This window comes from Danio aesculapii, chromosome 15, assembly GCF_903798145.1.
Source record: "Danio aesculapii chromosome 15, fDanAes4.1, whole genome shotgun sequence".
Taxonomy (NCBI): Eukaryota; Metazoa; Chordata; class Actinopteri; order Cypriniformes; family Danionidae; genus Danio; species Danio aesculapii.
The window spans coordinates 44,814,717-44,831,587 of NC_079449.1; the positions used below are offsets into that span (position 1 = coordinate 44,814,717).

General features: G+C 44.0%; 2 protein-coding genes, 1 long non-coding RNA gene, 2 other non-coding genes and 4 pseudogenes across 5 annotated transcripts; 4 read left to right on the plus strand and 5 right to left on the minus strand.

Annotated features, from left to right (window-relative positions):
* Nucleotides 1-929: 929 nt before the first annotated feature.
* LOC130242520 (U2 spliceosomal RNA) lies at nucleotides 930-1,086 on the minus strand (annotated as a pseudogene).
* Nucleotides 1,087-2,334: 1,248 nt separating this feature from the next.
* Nucleotides 2,335-2,440, plus strand: LOC130242543 (U6 spliceosomal RNA). The gene has a single exon (XR_008839049.1). It is a non-coding gene; the product is annotated as a U6 spliceosomal RNA (small nuclear RNA).
* LOC130242546 (U6 spliceosomal RNA) lies at nucleotides 2,357-2,466 on the minus strand. Its single transcript, XR_008839050.1, has one exon. It is a non-coding gene; the product is annotated as a U6 spliceosomal RNA (small nuclear RNA).
* A 469-nt stretch (nucleotides 2,467-2,935) lies between these two features.
* LOC130242547 (U6 spliceosomal RNA) lies at nucleotides 2,936-3,000 on the minus strand (annotated as a pseudogene).
* A 469-nt stretch (nucleotides 3,001-3,469) lies between these two features.
* LOC130242548 (U6 spliceosomal RNA) lies at nucleotides 3,470-3,534 on the minus strand (annotated as a pseudogene).
* Nucleotides 3,535-4,003: 469 nt separating this feature from the next.
* On the minus strand, nucleotides 4,004-4,068 carry LOC130242550 (U6 spliceosomal RNA; annotated as a pseudogene).
* Nucleotides 4,069-5,197: 1,129 nt separating this feature from the next.
* On the plus strand, nucleotides 5,198-6,076 carry LOC130241396 (uncharacterized). The gene is made up of 2 exons (XM_056473119.1): nucleotides 5,198-5,835; nucleotides 5,947-6,076. The coding sequence occupies exons 1-2, from the start codon at nucleotides 5,303-5,305 to the stop codon at nucleotides 6,074-6,076; spliced, it is 663 nt and encodes a 220-aa protein (XP_056329094.1). The 5' UTR covers nucleotides 5,198-5,302.
* Nucleotides 6,077-6,297: 221 nt separating this feature from the next.
* On the plus strand, nucleotides 6,298-7,416 carry LOC130242402 (uncharacterized). Its single transcript, XR_008838971.1, has 4 exons — nucleotides 6,298-6,381; nucleotides 6,502-6,532; nucleotides 6,936-7,030; nucleotides 7,112-7,416. It is a non-coding gene; the product is annotated as an uncharacterized LOC130242402 (long non-coding RNA).
* Nucleotides 7,417-7,450: 34 nt separating this feature from the next.
* LOC130241397 (uncharacterized) lies at nucleotides 7,451-12,493 on the plus strand. The gene is made up of 10 exons (XM_056473121.1): nucleotides 7,451-7,572; nucleotides 7,936-8,263; nucleotides 8,397-9,150; nucleotides 9,234-9,443; nucleotides 9,535-9,803; nucleotides 9,998-10,257; nucleotides 10,377-10,577; nucleotides 11,280-11,416; nucleotides 11,513-11,777; nucleotides 12,295-12,493. The coding sequence occupies exons 1-10, from the start codon at nucleotides 7,451-7,453 to the stop codon at nucleotides 12,491-12,493; spliced, it is 2,745 nt and encodes a 914-aa protein (XP_056329096.1).
* Nucleotides 12,494-16,871: the final 4,378 nt, after the last annotated feature.

Here is a 16,871-nt window from a genome sequence, read left to right on the forward strand (position 1 = left end):
CACAGGGACCGCCCCCTTTCTTTGTTCTCCTGTTTCGTTTGGGGTGGCCATTTTGTTGGCTTTAACTTGTTGGCAAAGGATTTAGGGCAGTCTCTTTAGAGGTGGGATGCATCACCACAGAGATTGCACTTTCTGCCATTTGTGAACTCTTCAAAAGTGTGCCCAATTTCTTTACACTTGCCGCACACTATTTCCTGACATACCTTAGCGAGATGCCCATTTTGGCCGCATTTCTGGCACAATTTGGGCATCCCTTGATTTTGGATGCAACCTCTATTCTCACCCAGAACGATCACAGAGGGAATTTGACTCAGACCCTGGAACCCGTTTAGATCTGCCTATTGTTTGTCTGCCTATTGTGGGCACTCTCCAAGCCTAGGTCCAGATACTGTCTTCATCCAAAACCCTGACCGGCTGTCCACGAACAGAGCTAGCCAACCATACACAGATATCTTCTCCACTCACGGTTTCATTGAACACCTGGACAATCACTACTTTAAGTGAATTGTCAGTCAGTTTTTCCACGGTGAACATAGAGAAATTGGCCTTCAAAGCTTCAAACCAGTTTCAGAAAACACTTAACAGTGCAGAAGTCTTAAAGCTTAAATCAAATCCACTGTTCAGGGGCAGAGTCAAACAATTTATATCAGTAGCTGTAAAACCAAGTAATTTTTGGACGTTTTTCCTGGAAAAATTCAATCTGGACACTCCATTGGAAGTACTGTCCTCTTTCGTTTTGTACAGGAATCTAAGGCTGTGGTGCCTCCTCATGCCAGCACGAGCAGCCAAAATTTTGGAGGCACAACAAGCTTAAAAACACTTAAATAAATTAGCTAAAATGCACAGAGTAAATTAACATAAAACACAATAAATGTAAAAAAGCAGAGAAACCAGCTCTTACCTTGCACCAAACGAAAGATCGTATGTACAGTCGATGTACCTCTCAAAGGTTGTGGTAAGCTACAAAAGTACCTACCGGAGTAAACCTCCAAGAGGCGATCGCTGTCACAGCCGCGTGACAAAAAAGTATAACATTGATAAGAACAGATACTACACTTGATCTTAGCCAAAAGGCCGAGAAGCGATGAATAAACACCCCTGTTGTGAAGCACATGCTGATTATTTATGTCTGTGTGTTTTTTTTTTTGAAACTTGATTAAGAATTTAATTTTGTGATAAATCATCACTCAATCTTTATAGATCAAGTTCCGTATCACTAATTTTTACAGGAAATAAATTGCTGCACAATCAGTTCTTGCAGTCATGTTTGGGCTCTTTATATCTAAACAACAACATTAGAATGAAACTAAAGAACACAAGTAAAGCAACTACTGTTTTCCTGAATGGTGATAATTCAAAAGCAGTAAGTGGACAATCACTACTTTAAGTGAATTGTCAGTCAGTTTTTTTACATTGACCATGGAAAAATTGGCCTTCAAAGCTTTAAATCGGTTCCAGAAAAGATTTATAAAAATCTGTTAAATTTACAGAATAATATAATAATTTTATAGAACTGTTTAAATTTACGGAAAAAACGGAAAAAATATTTCATGAATTGTTAAATTCACAAAAATGCAACTTACATTAAATCGTAAAGTCATTAAGTGCATTAATGTGTTCATGTGTGATTGCATTTAGCAAACAAATTTTCACTGCATTAGTAACTGCACACTTATCTTTATAAGAAGATGCAGCATAACATCAAACACTACCAGTTCATCTTGGACTTGCACCCAGATGCTACTATCCTCCACAATGGTGACATTAAAAAATGTTTTACAGTATTTTGCTGTTTTTTTCTTGATTTTTCAGAAAAATATCGGCAGCTGTGGTTGCCAGTAATCTACTGTTGTTAACATTTTACATTTGTAAATTCAGTTTACAGAATATGTCTGTTCAAAATACAATCCACAGTCTGTATCGAACACATTTAACTCCTTAAATCCCAGAGCGAAATCCTCACAAGTGTCCTCACTCCAGAAAATGACACGCAAATCCGTGAAGCGCTCCATATTGTTTTTTCAGTGCGTGGGTAAACGGACAGAAAGGAACAAAGACAAAAGGTTTTTCACGATTCCAAATGGTGCATAAGCACGAGTTAAACAAATTGTGGGAGGAGCTGTTGGATCAAGAGGAAAGTCTACATGCATGGTGAAAAAGGATGTGGGAGGCCTTATGATCGTTTGTTTTGTTGTGCAACCAATGCATTTCCAAAGCCTTTGTTTTAGTGGGACTTTGCCATAGGTTAACCCTGACACTTTATTTTCCCCTATCATTATACTTGGTGAGGCTCTGTAGTGCACAGCTTGCACATATATGCACTTGCACGTATATGTGCACTACGGTGGCACATATACTAAAATTGGATCGATACAGAGAAGATTAGCATGGCCCCTGCGCAAAGGCGCCATGCTAATCTTCTCTGTATCGATCCAATTTTAGTGTATGTGCCACCGTAGCAAGCACATTCCACTGATCTGGTTCAAGGCATATGTACCACTTGAGTCCCAGCAATGTTCCTTTTTCACCATGCATGTAGACTTTCCACTTGATCCAACAGCTCCTCCCACCATTTGGAATCGTGAAAAACCTTTAGTCTTTGTTCCTTTCTGTCCGTTTACCCACGCACTGAAAAAACAATATGGAGCGTTTCACGGATTTGCGTGTCATCCTTTGCGCTCCCTGCGAGAGAATCTTCGGTTCCTTTTCCGTTCCACTGTTCCACTTTCCCCGCGTCCTGATTGGCCAGACGTCTGGCTCGGGATTGGTCGACGCAAAGTTCCACTAAGCGTGCCTCCGAATTTGGTCATGTCATGTAGCGTGCAGTTGGCCCTTCGAGAAAGTTCCACAGAGCGTGCGCTCCGATTGGCCGCTGGGCGGGACCTCCAGGCAGCGCGATTTTTATACACACACACACTGGATGGACAGCGAGTGACAGGCGCCATGCTAATCTTCTCTGTATCGATCCAATTTTAGTGTATGTGCCACCGTAGCAAGCACATTCCACTGATCTGGTTCAAGGCATATGTACCACTTGAGTCCCAGCAATGTTCCTTTTTCACCATGCATGTAGACTTTCCACTTGATCCAACAGCTCCTCCCACCATTTGGAATCGTGAAAAACCTTTAGTCTTTGTTCCTTTCTGTCCGTTTACCCACGCACTGAAAAAACAATATGGAGCGTTTCACGGATTTGCGTGTCATCCTTTGCGCTCCCTGCGAGAGAATCTTCGGTTCCTTTTCCGTTCCACTGTTCCACTTTCCCCGCGTCCTGATTGGCCAGACGTCTGGCTCGGGATTGGTCGACGCAAAGTTCCACTAAGCGTGCCTCCGAATTTGGTCATGTCATGTAGCGTGCAGTTGGCCCTTCGAGAAAGTTCCACAGAGCGTGCGCTCCGATTGGCCGCTGGGCGGGACCTCCAGGCAGCGCGATTTTTATACACACACACACTGGATGGACAGCGAGTGACAGGCGCCATGCTAATCTTCTCTGTATCGATCCAATTTTAGTGTATGTGCCACCGTAGCAAGCACATTCCACTGATCTGGTTCAAGGCATATGTACCACTTGAGTCCCAGCAATGTTCCTTTTTCACCATGCATGTAGACTTTCCACTTGATCCAACAGCTCCTCCCACCATTTGGAATCGTGAAAAACCTTTAGTCTTTGTTCCTTTCTGTCCGTTTACCCACGCACTGAAAAAACAATATGGAGCGTTTCACGGATTTGCGTGTCATCCTTTGCGCTCCCTGCGAGAGAATCTTCGGTTCCTTTTCCGTTCCACTGTTCCACTTTCCCCGCGTCCTGATTGGCCAGACGTCTGGCTCGGGATTGGTCGACGCAAAGTTCCACTAAGCGTGCCTCCGAATTTGGTCATGTCATGTAGCGTGCAGTTGGCCCTTCGAGAAAGTTCCACAGAGCGTGCGCTCCGATTGGCCGCTGGGCGGGACCTCCAGGCAGCGCGATTTTTATACACACACACACTGGATGGACAGCGAGTGACAGGCGCCATGCTAATCTTCTCTGTATCGATCCAATTTTAGTGTATGTGCCACCGTAGCAAGCACATTCCACTGATCTGGTTCAAGGCATATGTACCACTTGAGTCCCAGCAATGTTCCTTTTTCACCATGCATGTAGACTTTCCACTTGATCCAACAGCTCCTCCCACCATTTGGAATCGTGAAAAACCTTTAGTCTTTGTTCCTTTCTGTCCGTTTACCCACGCACTGAAAAAACAATATGGAGCGTTTCACGGATTTGCGTGTCATCCTTTGCGCTCCCTGCGAGAGAATCTTCGGTTCCTTTTCCGTTCCACTGTTCCACTTTCCCCGCGTCCTGATTGGCCAGACGTCTGGCTCGGGATTGGTCGACGCAAAGTTCCACTAAGCGTGCCTCCGAATTTGGTCATGTCATGTAGCGTGCAGTTGGCCCTTCGAGAAAGTTCCACAGAGCGTGCGCTCCGATTGGCCGCTGGGCGGGACCTCCAGGCAGCGCGATTTTTATACACACACACACTGGATGGACAGCGAGTGACCGGTCATCATTGGCATTGTTGGCATCGTTACGCACTTCATCACGATTTATTACAATTTCAGGACATTCTTTCTTGATTTTTCTTCTTTCAAAAGGTAAGCGAGCATTCACACGAAAAGATTCGTGTGATTCTGTAATGTATTTGCACTGTAAAGTGACGTGGTCGTCGACGTCGTAACATCAAAACAACAAACCAGTCTAATAAAACTAACATATAATTTTTAAATAAGTGATTACTGTAGTAAACTCGACGGTACTTGTGGGTGTACAGTGTTTTACCTGTTTTTTTTATTAATACAATTACCGCAAGTGCGCATGTTTACTGAAGTAATCGTCGTTATCTTGTGTTATTAAAAAAAACAAGTGCTTGGTTTTATATATAAAAAAAGTAACTTTACAACGAGGTAAATGTTTTTGTAAATACATTTTATTGTTCTTGTACAATAATATTTATTTTGATCCCCAGCTTGTGGGGTTGTGTGGGGGATGGTAGGTTTTGTGTGTATGTTTGTGTGTGTGTATATATATATATATATATATATATATATATATATATATATATATATATATATATATATATATATATATATATATATATATATCACCATAAATTACTGGTGTCATGTTAAAATGCACTTCCACTAGAATGTATTTGTTCATTTTGTTGTTAAATGTTAATTGACTTGTTTTGAACTTCAGTTTTAACCACACTGTGATTTTTCTTTATATTTTTTATTCATTTTTTTGTGTGTGTGTTTGTTGTAGATGGACTATAGTGCCCAGTTTCGCAGGGAGGCCACCGGTGAGCTGACCCTTAAACCATCACCTGAGGCAGTAGCTCTTGCTGCTGCCTACAGGAAAAATCCCACCCCGGGCCGTTCATGGCCTGCGGTAAGGGTCAAGGAGGAGGCCATCGCTCGCGTGGCAGCAGCGGGTGGTGACACGTCTTGTCACCAGCTCGTGCTCAGCGAAAGCGCACTGCAGTTCGGCCAGTACCGGGGTAAAACCTTTAAATGGTTGCTTTCCAACGATGTTGGTTATGCAGCCATGGTGCTGGCCGTGCATCAGCGGGAGCGTGAGGCTGGTGACACCACCCAATCGTTCATCATGGGAAACAAGGATGCATTGCTGCGGTATGCTGGCTTGTTTCCTGTCATGATGGCTGCCATCAGCGAGCGACGCGTCAGAGAGGGCCATGGCACACCAGCCCAGGAAGACCAGGTTCTTGTTGGATTTGGCAACTTTGCTGCCATGTCCTTCAAAGACCTTTATGAGGCAACGGACCGTGACAGAAAAGGGTATGGGTTGACATCTGAGACAGAGGATGCAGACAGTAAAGAATGTATAGTGTTTGTCTCTCCAAGTGTGTAACGTTTTTTCAAAGGTGTCCTTTCTCTCTCCATTTTCAGATTTGTCAAGTGGGTAAAAAAGCAGAGTTCTAGACCTGGCACAAAGATGGAACTTTTTCAGAAGTATATAAGGAGAAGAGATGCTGAGATGCTGCCAGGATCAGCACCTCCAGGCATGAATTTTATGTGACTTCATTTTGGTTTTATTATAATTGCTGTATAAACTTAACACAGCTATTTACACAGCGCTGAACAGTAATGACTTGACCTGATGTTTTTTTAAAGGTGCTTTAAAGTGAATTTGTCATTTTCCCAGAACGTTTGTATACTGTAAAGTGCTTTGAAAACAATTTTTATTGTGTTAAGCACAATATAATAAAGATGACTTAATGCTGTTTATCCTTATGTTAACAGTGGCTGCCTCCAGCTCAGCTCCTGCAGAAGAACCATCTGATGAAGCTCTGCTTGCTGTAGTGTCACACATGGATGTTTCAGGTGGGAATTACGTGGGTTTAAATTTGCCCTTTAATTTAAGAATACTGTGCTATTGTACATTATATGACCTACTGTGCTATTGTACGTTATATAACCTGGTTTGTTATTATGTATTAGCAGCTTTCAGATGGATGGTTTTGGAAGCAGTAAGGTAGGAGGTGTACTACACCTTCTGATCATCGGTAGCTAACCTGGCTTTCCTAGTTCTTTTTCTGCTTTTTACCAAATTTAATGACACCTTTTTTCTTAGGCTTTTTTTCCTCCCAAACTGCATTTTTCACCACCGACCGCCGCCATTTTTCATCCCGCTCTACTTTGAACAGCTAACTTTTTATCATCACTTATTTATGCTTGTCATCATCATCTCATTACAATCATTTTAATCATCACATACATTGCAACAAGTAATATTAACATGTTACTAATGCTTAATTGTAGTACTAATATCTAGCAGTAGTAAACAAATTTTTTTAAATTCTGTTAAAAGTATTACTGTAAGAGATTGTGCCAATTCTATGTATCTCATTTCTTTTTTTGTGTGTCATGCACTGTAGCTGACTTGGCTCCTGAACCACCCGTCCGGCCTGAACCTGTGCCCTCTGCGTCGAGAGCTGCTGCGCCAGAAAAGCAGCCTCTGCCCACAGAGGAAGTAAGTAAAATGCCTAGTCAAAAATCAGACACTAAAAAAAGTAGACATGTATACAATTTCTGTTTTTCCTTTCCCATACAGCTGCTGCTGCCAGAAGGCTGGAGACAGACACTTCCCAAGGAGCAGCATTTGTGGGTCAGCAAGGCTCTTTTCACCAGAGACAAGTCTGGCAGACTGGCGCTGACTAAAAACATGCGTCTCTGGTGGCATCCTCCTGGGCCCCGTCCTTTGTATTCTCAACCTCCTTCATCACCAGATGCATTTTATCATGCAAGGCTGTTCCTGTGGGTCCCTTATCGCTTGTGGGCATACCGGCTGCTGTGTTCACAGCCTAACTGTCGGCGTCTTGGCTTCCCGATGACAGCGTGTGGAATGTACAAGACGGTCAGGAAGGTCTTGGACGTCAGTGGGTGGTACTACATGGCTACGGAATATCTTGAATGCAGGTCCTGCAAAAAAAAGCTAGCAGCCTGGTCTCAAGATATTCTTAGCCAGCTTGATCCTGTCCACAGGGAAATGTTTCCTGCAGTCTTGACCTACAGGTTGGCACATTTATTATATTTTTTGAATTCAATTTTTACTATTGGTGTCAAAGAATCACATCCAAAATATTTGTTTGAGTGTGTATTTATATATATATATATATATATATATAGTATTTTTCGTCTGTGTGTATTTGTTTATATTTATATAATATACACATATTTCACTCTCTCTCTCTCACACACACACACACACACACACACGCACACACACACATAATACATGAAATGCATAAAATATTTTATGTAAATACAAACTAAACATGATTAATCATTTGACTGCACTAGTTTTAACATGGAAAAATGTCTGTTCTGATTAGTCTGATATTTAGCTGCCTTTTTTGTGTATTTTTTATTATATAGGCTGTCCTGTGATAAGGAGGTTGTGAGGTGGATGCGGGGACGCTCACTTGGGAACAGTGCAACGTCTGCCTACCGAAGCCTGTGTGTCAGGCACAGAGAGAAGTGGATTGCCCAGACAACCCATTATCTCTCTGTGGTTGGGAAGTTCCCAGACTGCACCACAGATCCCAGCAGTCTCGCTGCCCGGCTGCCTCAGATGGTGCCTGTGCCTTGTCCGGCATGGCTGCTGTCAGTGTATGCTAAAGATGTACTGACACGGCTGCCTGAACTAAAGGCCAGGGTGACCTCCATCTATGGAACCATCCTAAAGATGGATTCCACTAAAAAGGTAAGAATACACATGCTGATAGTATCATAGCTACATCACTGTTTTGTTATTTTATTTATTTTGTCACAATGTTATTTTTCAACCGTAAACCAACAGGTCTCCTATAATATTACTATATTTCATTCTGTATTAGGTCACTAAGAAATTGGCTGGTGAGGCTGCTGGCACTGCAGCATGGGTCACAGACGTGGGCAATGAGTTTGGCCAGGTCCTCATGTGTGTCCTCACTGAGGCAGAGGGCGATGGCCTCCTTCCCATGTGCTCTGGACTCGTGGAGCGCTACCGGAGAGCTGGAGAAGTTCCTCCCCAACTTCTCTATGTGGACCGGGACTGTTGCTCTGCCACTGGTAAAGGAAAGGCGGCCGCAATGTTTACCGAGTGGGACCAGCTCATTGTCAGGCTGGATATATGGCACTTCATGCGGCGGTTTGCCGTTGGAGTGACCACAGACAGCCACCCGCTTTATGCATCCTTCATGAAGCGCCTCACTGCTTGCATCTTCGAATGGGATGCTTCAGATGTTGAGAAGCTAATGGAGGCCAAGCGGTCGACAGGCAGCCAGCCCACTGCCAAAGAACTGGCAAAGCATTGCCGCCGCCGCACTCGAGGGGCCCAGGAGACCATGCAGCTCATTGAGAAGCTGCTACAAGACTTCATGGGGGCCACTGACACCATGGGCATTAGACTTCTGGACCAGGAGAGGATGCAAGAGATCTGGCAGACCCAGCAGCGCCACGTTCAGTGCATCCAGGACCCGCCAGGTGTGCAGCTGTACAGGAAAACAGGGCAGGTGACCAAGGAGGGGGTCATTCTGCCAGTGTATCGCTGTGCACGTGGCTCCACATCTCTGGAGTCATTCCACCTGCACCTAAATCGCTTCGTCCCAGGTTAACATTACTCAAAAAATAACACTTGTTCTTTATTTGTGTTTGTACTATGTTTTTACAATCATTTTTAAATTTGTTTTTAGGTACAAGTGCGAATGCTTTGCATTTTCAAATGTACCTGCTGGAAGGCCTGGTGCAGTGGAATGAGGCACGTGGGGTCGCTGCAGTAGAAGGTGCCCGCAGAGAGGACATCTGCTACGGCGGCCAGCTGCTACAGTACTGCAATGTACTGAGCCAGCAGCTCCTGGGACAGAAACTGGTGCAGGATTACACCAGCCCTGGTGAATACACAGGTATTGCGTAAATGCAGTAGTTTTATTTTAGCTGTTTTCTAGCCATTTCTTGATTTAAAGAATGAATGCAATAAACTCTGTATTTCTACAGGAGAGCTCATTGGTGTGGAATATTTGTATTCTCAGACCAATAGAGCTTTAGAGGAAGACATAGCTAAAGATCCTGACGTTCCCGATGGCCTTCAGGATGAAGACCTACTGGCTGATCTGGAGGGGGATGAGGGGTTTGAGGATGCATACCTCGACGAGCCCACTGAATTTATGGAGCTTGAGAGCAACCTCCAGAACCCCTCTCAGCCCCCATCCCAGACAGACCCAGCAGCTGTGTCTTCTTCTCCTGCGTCGTCCAGTCAGAGCCAGGTAAATGAACACTCAAACACACTGTGTACACTCTGATTTCATGATACATGATGATTCTGATATTTCATTTTACAACAATGCAATGGCTAATTATGAGTAAAACTGAATGCATGAATAAAAAGTCATTTCATATTGGTAAAATTATTTATATTTTATGTTTATTTTTTTATTAATTTGTTTGTTTCCATGTACAGATGGACAGTGTGGGACCAAATGGCCAACCTGGATATGACCATGTCATTAGACTGGCTGACTGTCTGGTTGACCTGCGGCTTCAGGGGTTTGTCACACAAAGTATGGTGGATGAGATTGTCATGCTGTGGAACCACCTGGCAGATCATGACAAGGGGCCTCTCATCTATTCCCCTCGCCACCGCGACAGACTGCTGAAGGGTCGCTTTAAGGTCAGCCATTCGAAGACCAACGTAACCCCTGGCACAGACAGTCTAAAGAGGTAGCTTTTTTTTTTATTCTGTTATTTTGATTTTTGTATTCATAACTTGTCTTGAAACCAGTGTTATTGATGTGGTTGACTGATATGTGTCTTATGGTATATCCTTTTTCATTTCACAGATGCTTCCTTGGTGAGGATGGACCTGCACAGTGGCCCAGCGCAAGCCGTCTGGTGGAAGCTGTCTGCCTGGCTCTCTGCCGAATCCACCCGGCCGGCCAAACCATCGCTGGAGTTTGTGTGAACCAATGGGCTGCCATTCTAAGGGACTACAGGAAGATCCGTGATGTAGTCCTGGGCAGCCCGGCAGCCCCGGAATCATGGCTCAAACTAAATTAAAACTGTTTGAGCTGAACCAACTTACCATCTCACAGTGGTAGGTTCAGTAATTATTGTTCATGTTTGTGTCTCCTTTCATATTCAAAATATTTTAACACCTGTGGGAATATAAATTTATATTATCTCTATATATATAACTGGTGTAACAGACCTTAAAATGTCTTGGTTTCCTGAGCCCTGACTGTCTCCAAAGTAATGCAAATTGTCAGTTTCACAGTATGGCTGTGTCTATCGTTTTCTCTTTTCAGTCAACTGGTCAGACGAGACTGGTCTCCAGAACATGATTTTGCACACTGTTTTCTGCCTTTGTCTTCGGGTGAAACTTTCAAGTTGAAGAAACCCCTTTTATATGGTCAGTAGCTGGGCAGGTTTCAAATATGTTGTCATCCACTCTGCAGACTTACATGCTGATGAGATCAGGCCTGAAAAGGCAGTTTACCCTGCCGACAACAACACTTCATTTGCATGCTTTGTTTTAGAATGTATAAAAACCTAGTGCTTGCTGTACAGTTGGGAGTTTTCTTTCGATGACGCCACAGCCACGCTGAGTTCTTCTTATTAAAGTATTCTGCTTTGAAGACTCCCTGGTTTTTTGGGCTCTTCTTAGAATTTCAGTTTGGTGCCGTGAGCCAGACTAGAGAAATTCACAACACACCTATACTAACTATTGTCTTTTCTGTACATAGGTTCATAGGACACTCGTGTTTTGAGTCTGCAATACCGCAGGATGCGTCTGAACAGGCAGCACCGCGTTCTCGAGGCCGACCGCCTCCTGTGGGCACAATGGCAGCATCTGTCCGACCTGGTCCTCATGTCTCTCCTGGCACAGCCCACTCTGCCACTTAACTCACACCTGCCTCCGCATCAGCACCTTTTGCAGCACTTACATTTACCACAGCACTTGAACCATATTCTGCAGGCTTTGCTGTGACTGCTCCTGTTCCTGCTGGTGCTGCACCTGTTCCTGCTGGTGCTCCGCCAGTTCCTGTTTCTGCTGGTGCTGTGCCAGTTCCTGTTTCTGCTGGTGCTGCGCCTGATCCTGTTGTTGGAGTACATGTACCAGTTGCAGCGCCAGATGAAAAGAGGGTGCCAAAGACCACAGCGTGGCGGCAGAAGAAGTTGGCGGAGGCAGCCGCTGCAGCAGCAGCTCAAGGTTTGACTCCCCAAAAAAGACAAGCACCTCAGTAGGTCCTATGTCAAAAGTGTGGCCAGCCAAAAACTAAAGAATTTGGCCATAGCCAATTCAAAGGGGTCCACTTTTGTGCAAAGGCGTCTGGGAAAACTGTGGCGCAGTGGATGGAGGAAGTTAAAAAATGAGAAACAAAATAGACTATAAAGAAGACCAACTTTATACATTTGTTGATAATGTTTATTTTGTTTTAAAAAAGATATATATATATATATATATATATATATATATATATATATATATATATATATATATATATATATATATACACACATATATATATACACACATACATACATACATATGTTTTAGGGCTTTATGATACCATAGAAAAATGTGATTATTATACTTATATATAGGCATTTAAGTATTCAGTAGTAATTAGTATTTTATTTTTAGAAGACTTTTGTAGTACAATTGATTTGCCACCTACTGCTAATGTTTTCATGACTACAATTATTTTGCGTATTTCAATGCATTGTTTATAACATCATTTTGCTTTACTGTTACAGAATGGAAAGCAAACCAAGGCTGTGCAAGGAGGCTGGAGAGCTTGTGCTCAGGGCATCTCAGGAGGCTGCCACTGTGGAGAAAGTCCACCTTTCTCAGGTGGCTAAAGGGGTGCCTTTGTGCCAGACTACCCAGAGGTTGTGCTGGGGCAAGCCAGGGTCAAGGTTATCCAAGGTGGAGGGGATCCCTTTGATGATGTAATGTTGGCAAGTTAGAGTGCCATTCAGTTTGGTCTATACCAGGGAAAGTGAATGCTGGAGAATGACCTTGGCTTCTCCCACATGGTCATGTCTGGGTATCAGCGTGAGCGTGATGCTGGCAGAGAGGACATAAGTGCTCTCATGTCCAACAAGGATGCCTTCCTCAAGTATGCCTGTGCTTTCAGTGGGGTTGCAAAAGCCATCAGAGAGAGGGCACACTACCTGGGTGTGAGTGCGACTGTCTCGTGGGCTTTGGGGTCCACAAAAAGAACACCTACAAGGTGAAATAGTAAAGGATCAAGAGCCAAACTAAAGCAGCCTCTGATCTCCATGATGGTGAGGTCACCATTTTTACAGGTACTCTTGTGATCTGCAGGTGGCAATGCTGATGCGGGAGCACTCCATCGGCAACAGTTCCTCCATGCTGTATCACAAACTGTGTGAGTTGCATACGTAGGTGTGGATGAGAAAGTCTATGTAGTACCTTGGCATGTGTGACAAATTCAAAGGCACCATCATCCAGCCCTGCTCACCTCCACCACCCATGCATCCTGTACCCACAGCAAAGTGGCTTCTGTTTCCATGCAGAGGATATCCGGTCCTGTTATGAGGAGCTCAAAGCCAAACTTCTGAAGATGGACTCCACAAAAAAGGTAGCTTATAAAGCAAAAAAAAAGCATTATTTAATAACACAAACACACACATACATTTTATACTTGTCTTTTTTTGTCATATTTAATTATTCAGTTTTCCAACAATAGGTGGCAAAGAAACTTGGGTCAATGGAGCAATACTGAGCACAGACAGATCTTCATGTCTGTACTCACATCACATGAGGGCCAGGGACTGCTGCCCATGGGCTGGTGAACAGGTATGAGGTTGCTGGAGTCGCTCCCCCCACAACCTTAGAGATTGCTGCTTTACTGTGGGCTCCTCCATAGTAGCTGCCATGTTCAGCGGCTGGAATGGTCTGGTGGTTAGTCTGGATGTGTGACACTTCATGTGTTGCTTGACTGCTGGTCTGCACACTGACAGCCACTCGCTCAAAAGCCTGTTCATGTGACATGCTCATCGTACATGTTGCATGGAGGAGACTGAGCAGCTTATTAGAGGCCTTCAAGGACACCAGGGAAACCATGGGCATCCCTTTGGTGCACCAGGTGAGGACGGCTGTCATCTAGAGCACCCAAGGAACCATGTATTTTGCATCCAAAAACCTCCTGTAGTGCAACTGTACACACAGACAGGAACCATTATGAAGGGAGGGCTCACACTTCCTGTTTTTCGCTGTGCTCGTAGTTCCACTTCCCTGGAGTCCTTCCACAAATCACCTCAACTGCTTCATACGAGGTAAGATGACCAACATCTACCTAATTTTTTTAGGAACAAGCGCCAGCCTGGAGAACTTCAAGGATTATCTGCTGGAAGGTTTGGAGCGATGAAATGACGACCATCACCCTCACATGTAGCCTCATTGCTGTACTGCTACAGTGCCTCTTTCCAGCACAGCCTCAACTGAGCTCAGTCAGGGTGTTTTTGGCATCAGTCTTATACAAGACCACTCAAAGCCAAGACAGTACACTGGTAAAAGTCTAGAACAACATAATTTGTAATTAACCTTTACAAAACTTCTGTTTTAAATTCTATTTTTAGCTTCATATTATGTTTTTCAGGGGTGCATATTGGGGTGGACTATCTGTACTCTCAACAGTCTTGGGAGTACCTTGATAACCTGGAAGAGGTAGAGGATGAGGGATTTGGGGAAGCAGAAGAGGACTAGTATTCGACTGCTCACTCTCACTGTTTCCTTTCAGATCCAGAAGCCAATCATCGTGTCTTGCAGTGGGATAGGCTGCTAGACTGCGAGAAGCAGGGTGTGTCCTATCCTCCAAGGCACAAGGAGAGGCTTCAGCAGGGCAGGTTTAAGGCCACTCATCCAAATCCTGCCAAGGGAATGAGAGCCTGAAGCTGTTAGTTGATTTTTTAGTTGATACTTTTGATGCTTTAAAGTCACTTTTACATCACAATTTTATTTTACAGTTGTTTCTGGGGTAGGAGTCAGGGCTAACGCAATGGCACAACATCAGCAGGCTTGTTGAGGCAGTGTGTCTGGAGTTATGTGCCCTCCATCCAGCCAGAAAGGGAGTGTTTGACTGAATCCCGCTGGCCAGGAATTTTGTATGGTTTTAAAGCCATAAGAAAGCTGGTCTGGACCAGAAGTCAGCTTTCTGACATTAATCAGCGGACATTTTCTGTCTGGTACGTTTTTTTTCTTCAGACAAAAATAATTTTTTTTTTTTAGAATGTATGCCGTTTCCAGGTTCTTCCTTTTAATTGTGCATTTTCGAATAGGTACAGTACCTATATAAAAAAGGCACTTGCTCGGGTCTGCCCTTACCTCAGATGAGCTTCCAGCAGCCAGACAGAACACTCCAGCTCAATCAGGGAAAAAAAATTATCCTCCCTTCTCTTTTGTGGCCCCCTATAAAGGAGTGTCAAATATGGGTGACACACACAACCACCTCATACAACACCGCTATCTGCCACCCTCTCTGCTCTACCATCTGCAATCTCTTTCTCTGCCCCACAATTTAACCCTGTCTACTGACAGTGACACTCTTAAAGAGTGAATGCAAGAAAGAAGACTTTGGATAGGGCCAGCCCATATGTCTATACTGCCATCAGGTCTCCCCATTTGGGTATCAGGTGGGCTCCGCAGCTTTCTCTCCATTCGGGGACCGTCACGCTTTCCCAACGTACTGTTGTATGACGATGATGAAAGCCTTTATTTGTCAAATACATGTTTACATGTAGTGAAATTGGACCAGGGGAACAGGGGATGTGAATATAGTCCGATAATGGCGGCAGCCATCTGGTCCTGCAGCCAGGGGGGGCTGACCACAGCTCTGGTGAAAGCACATTAAGTCATAAGATGCGGGGGTTAGATAGTGATCGTCTATCTGTAGGTGTGTATATGTGTAAGCCTGTAGTCTCAACAGGTGTCCTTGGAATAGGGGGCAAGAATTCAGAGCGTCTTGTTCACTGGGGGAAGTTGTTTGTCTTCAGCCGAGGCCGTCTGGCAGGACTGTCATAGGGAAGCCAAAAGATAATTTATTTTTTTCAAGTTTTGGGTCAATATATGCCAATTATGCAGATATGTCCGTCACTGGTCTGCAGGTCTGTCCAAATTTTATTGAAAAGCTGGCAGTTTCTGCCTGATGTTTTCCAATTTGCAGTCTAGAACCACAGTCTTATAAGTAACATCTCTGCTCACCACATCTCAATCCGGCGGGCCAGCTTGGTGGGGTTTTGAGCCACACTGACCACTTTTATTAATCATTGTTACCCCAGGGTCCCACATAAGCTCACCAGCAGAAACCCTGTTATCAAAGTTCCGAATAGATATCTTCAATATCCCCCAGGGACAGAGCGGCCAAGTACACGACGCACCACTTCTCCCACCCGTCCAATGTGTATCCAGTAGCAAGCGTTCCTGCAGGACAGTTGGGTTAACTCGAACCCAGGCTTTTCATCTAAAAGATGGTGTCAATTGCATTCAGAGACCAGTTGATCAAATCCAAAACTATTTATAGGTTTGTGACAGGCTCAGCTACTGTGGCATTTTCCAAACACACTTCCATTGTGTCAGTAAACAGAAGTCAGCGTTCCCACTGAAGGGGAATGTCCTTCTTACTAATGTAACCCACCGCACCAGTTTTAAACTCTACTAATGATTAATCACCAGCAGCTGTGGAGCTGAACTCTGCCACTCAAAGGCATTCATTGGCCCGTTTTTCTTACTCTTTAGAGTGATTGGTCGTTTAGCGAACTCTCATTGTGTCACTTTGTTCTCTCTTCGGGGAAAGTGGGTTATGTTACTAACAGGAACATTCTTTATGTTCAGTTCAGTACAACTTTTAATACAACACCACAAACAAATTTAATTGAAAATTTGATTCAAGCACTTTCAAGGACCTATGTTTGTTTTCAAGTACTTTCAAGGTCGTGGGAACACTGTTTAAAAATGATTATATCTAATTCATTCTGGATGTGAACAAGTCCTGCATACATTAACAGTTTTTTCTACAATCAATGTCACCAATTCAGATCCTTGATGTCATTTTTCAAAATTCTAGACCAGTGGTCACCAAACTTGTTCCTGGAGGACCGGTGTCCTGCAGATTTTAGCTCCAACCCTAATCAAACACACCTGAACAAGCTAATCAAGGTCTTACTAGGTGTACTTGAAACATCCAGGCAGGTGTTGAGGCAAGTTGGAGCTACACCCTGCAGGGACACCAGGGTCGAGATTGGTGACCCCTGCTCTAGACACAAAATTCACAAGCGCTGACAAAATTGCACATTTTTGCACAACTCAA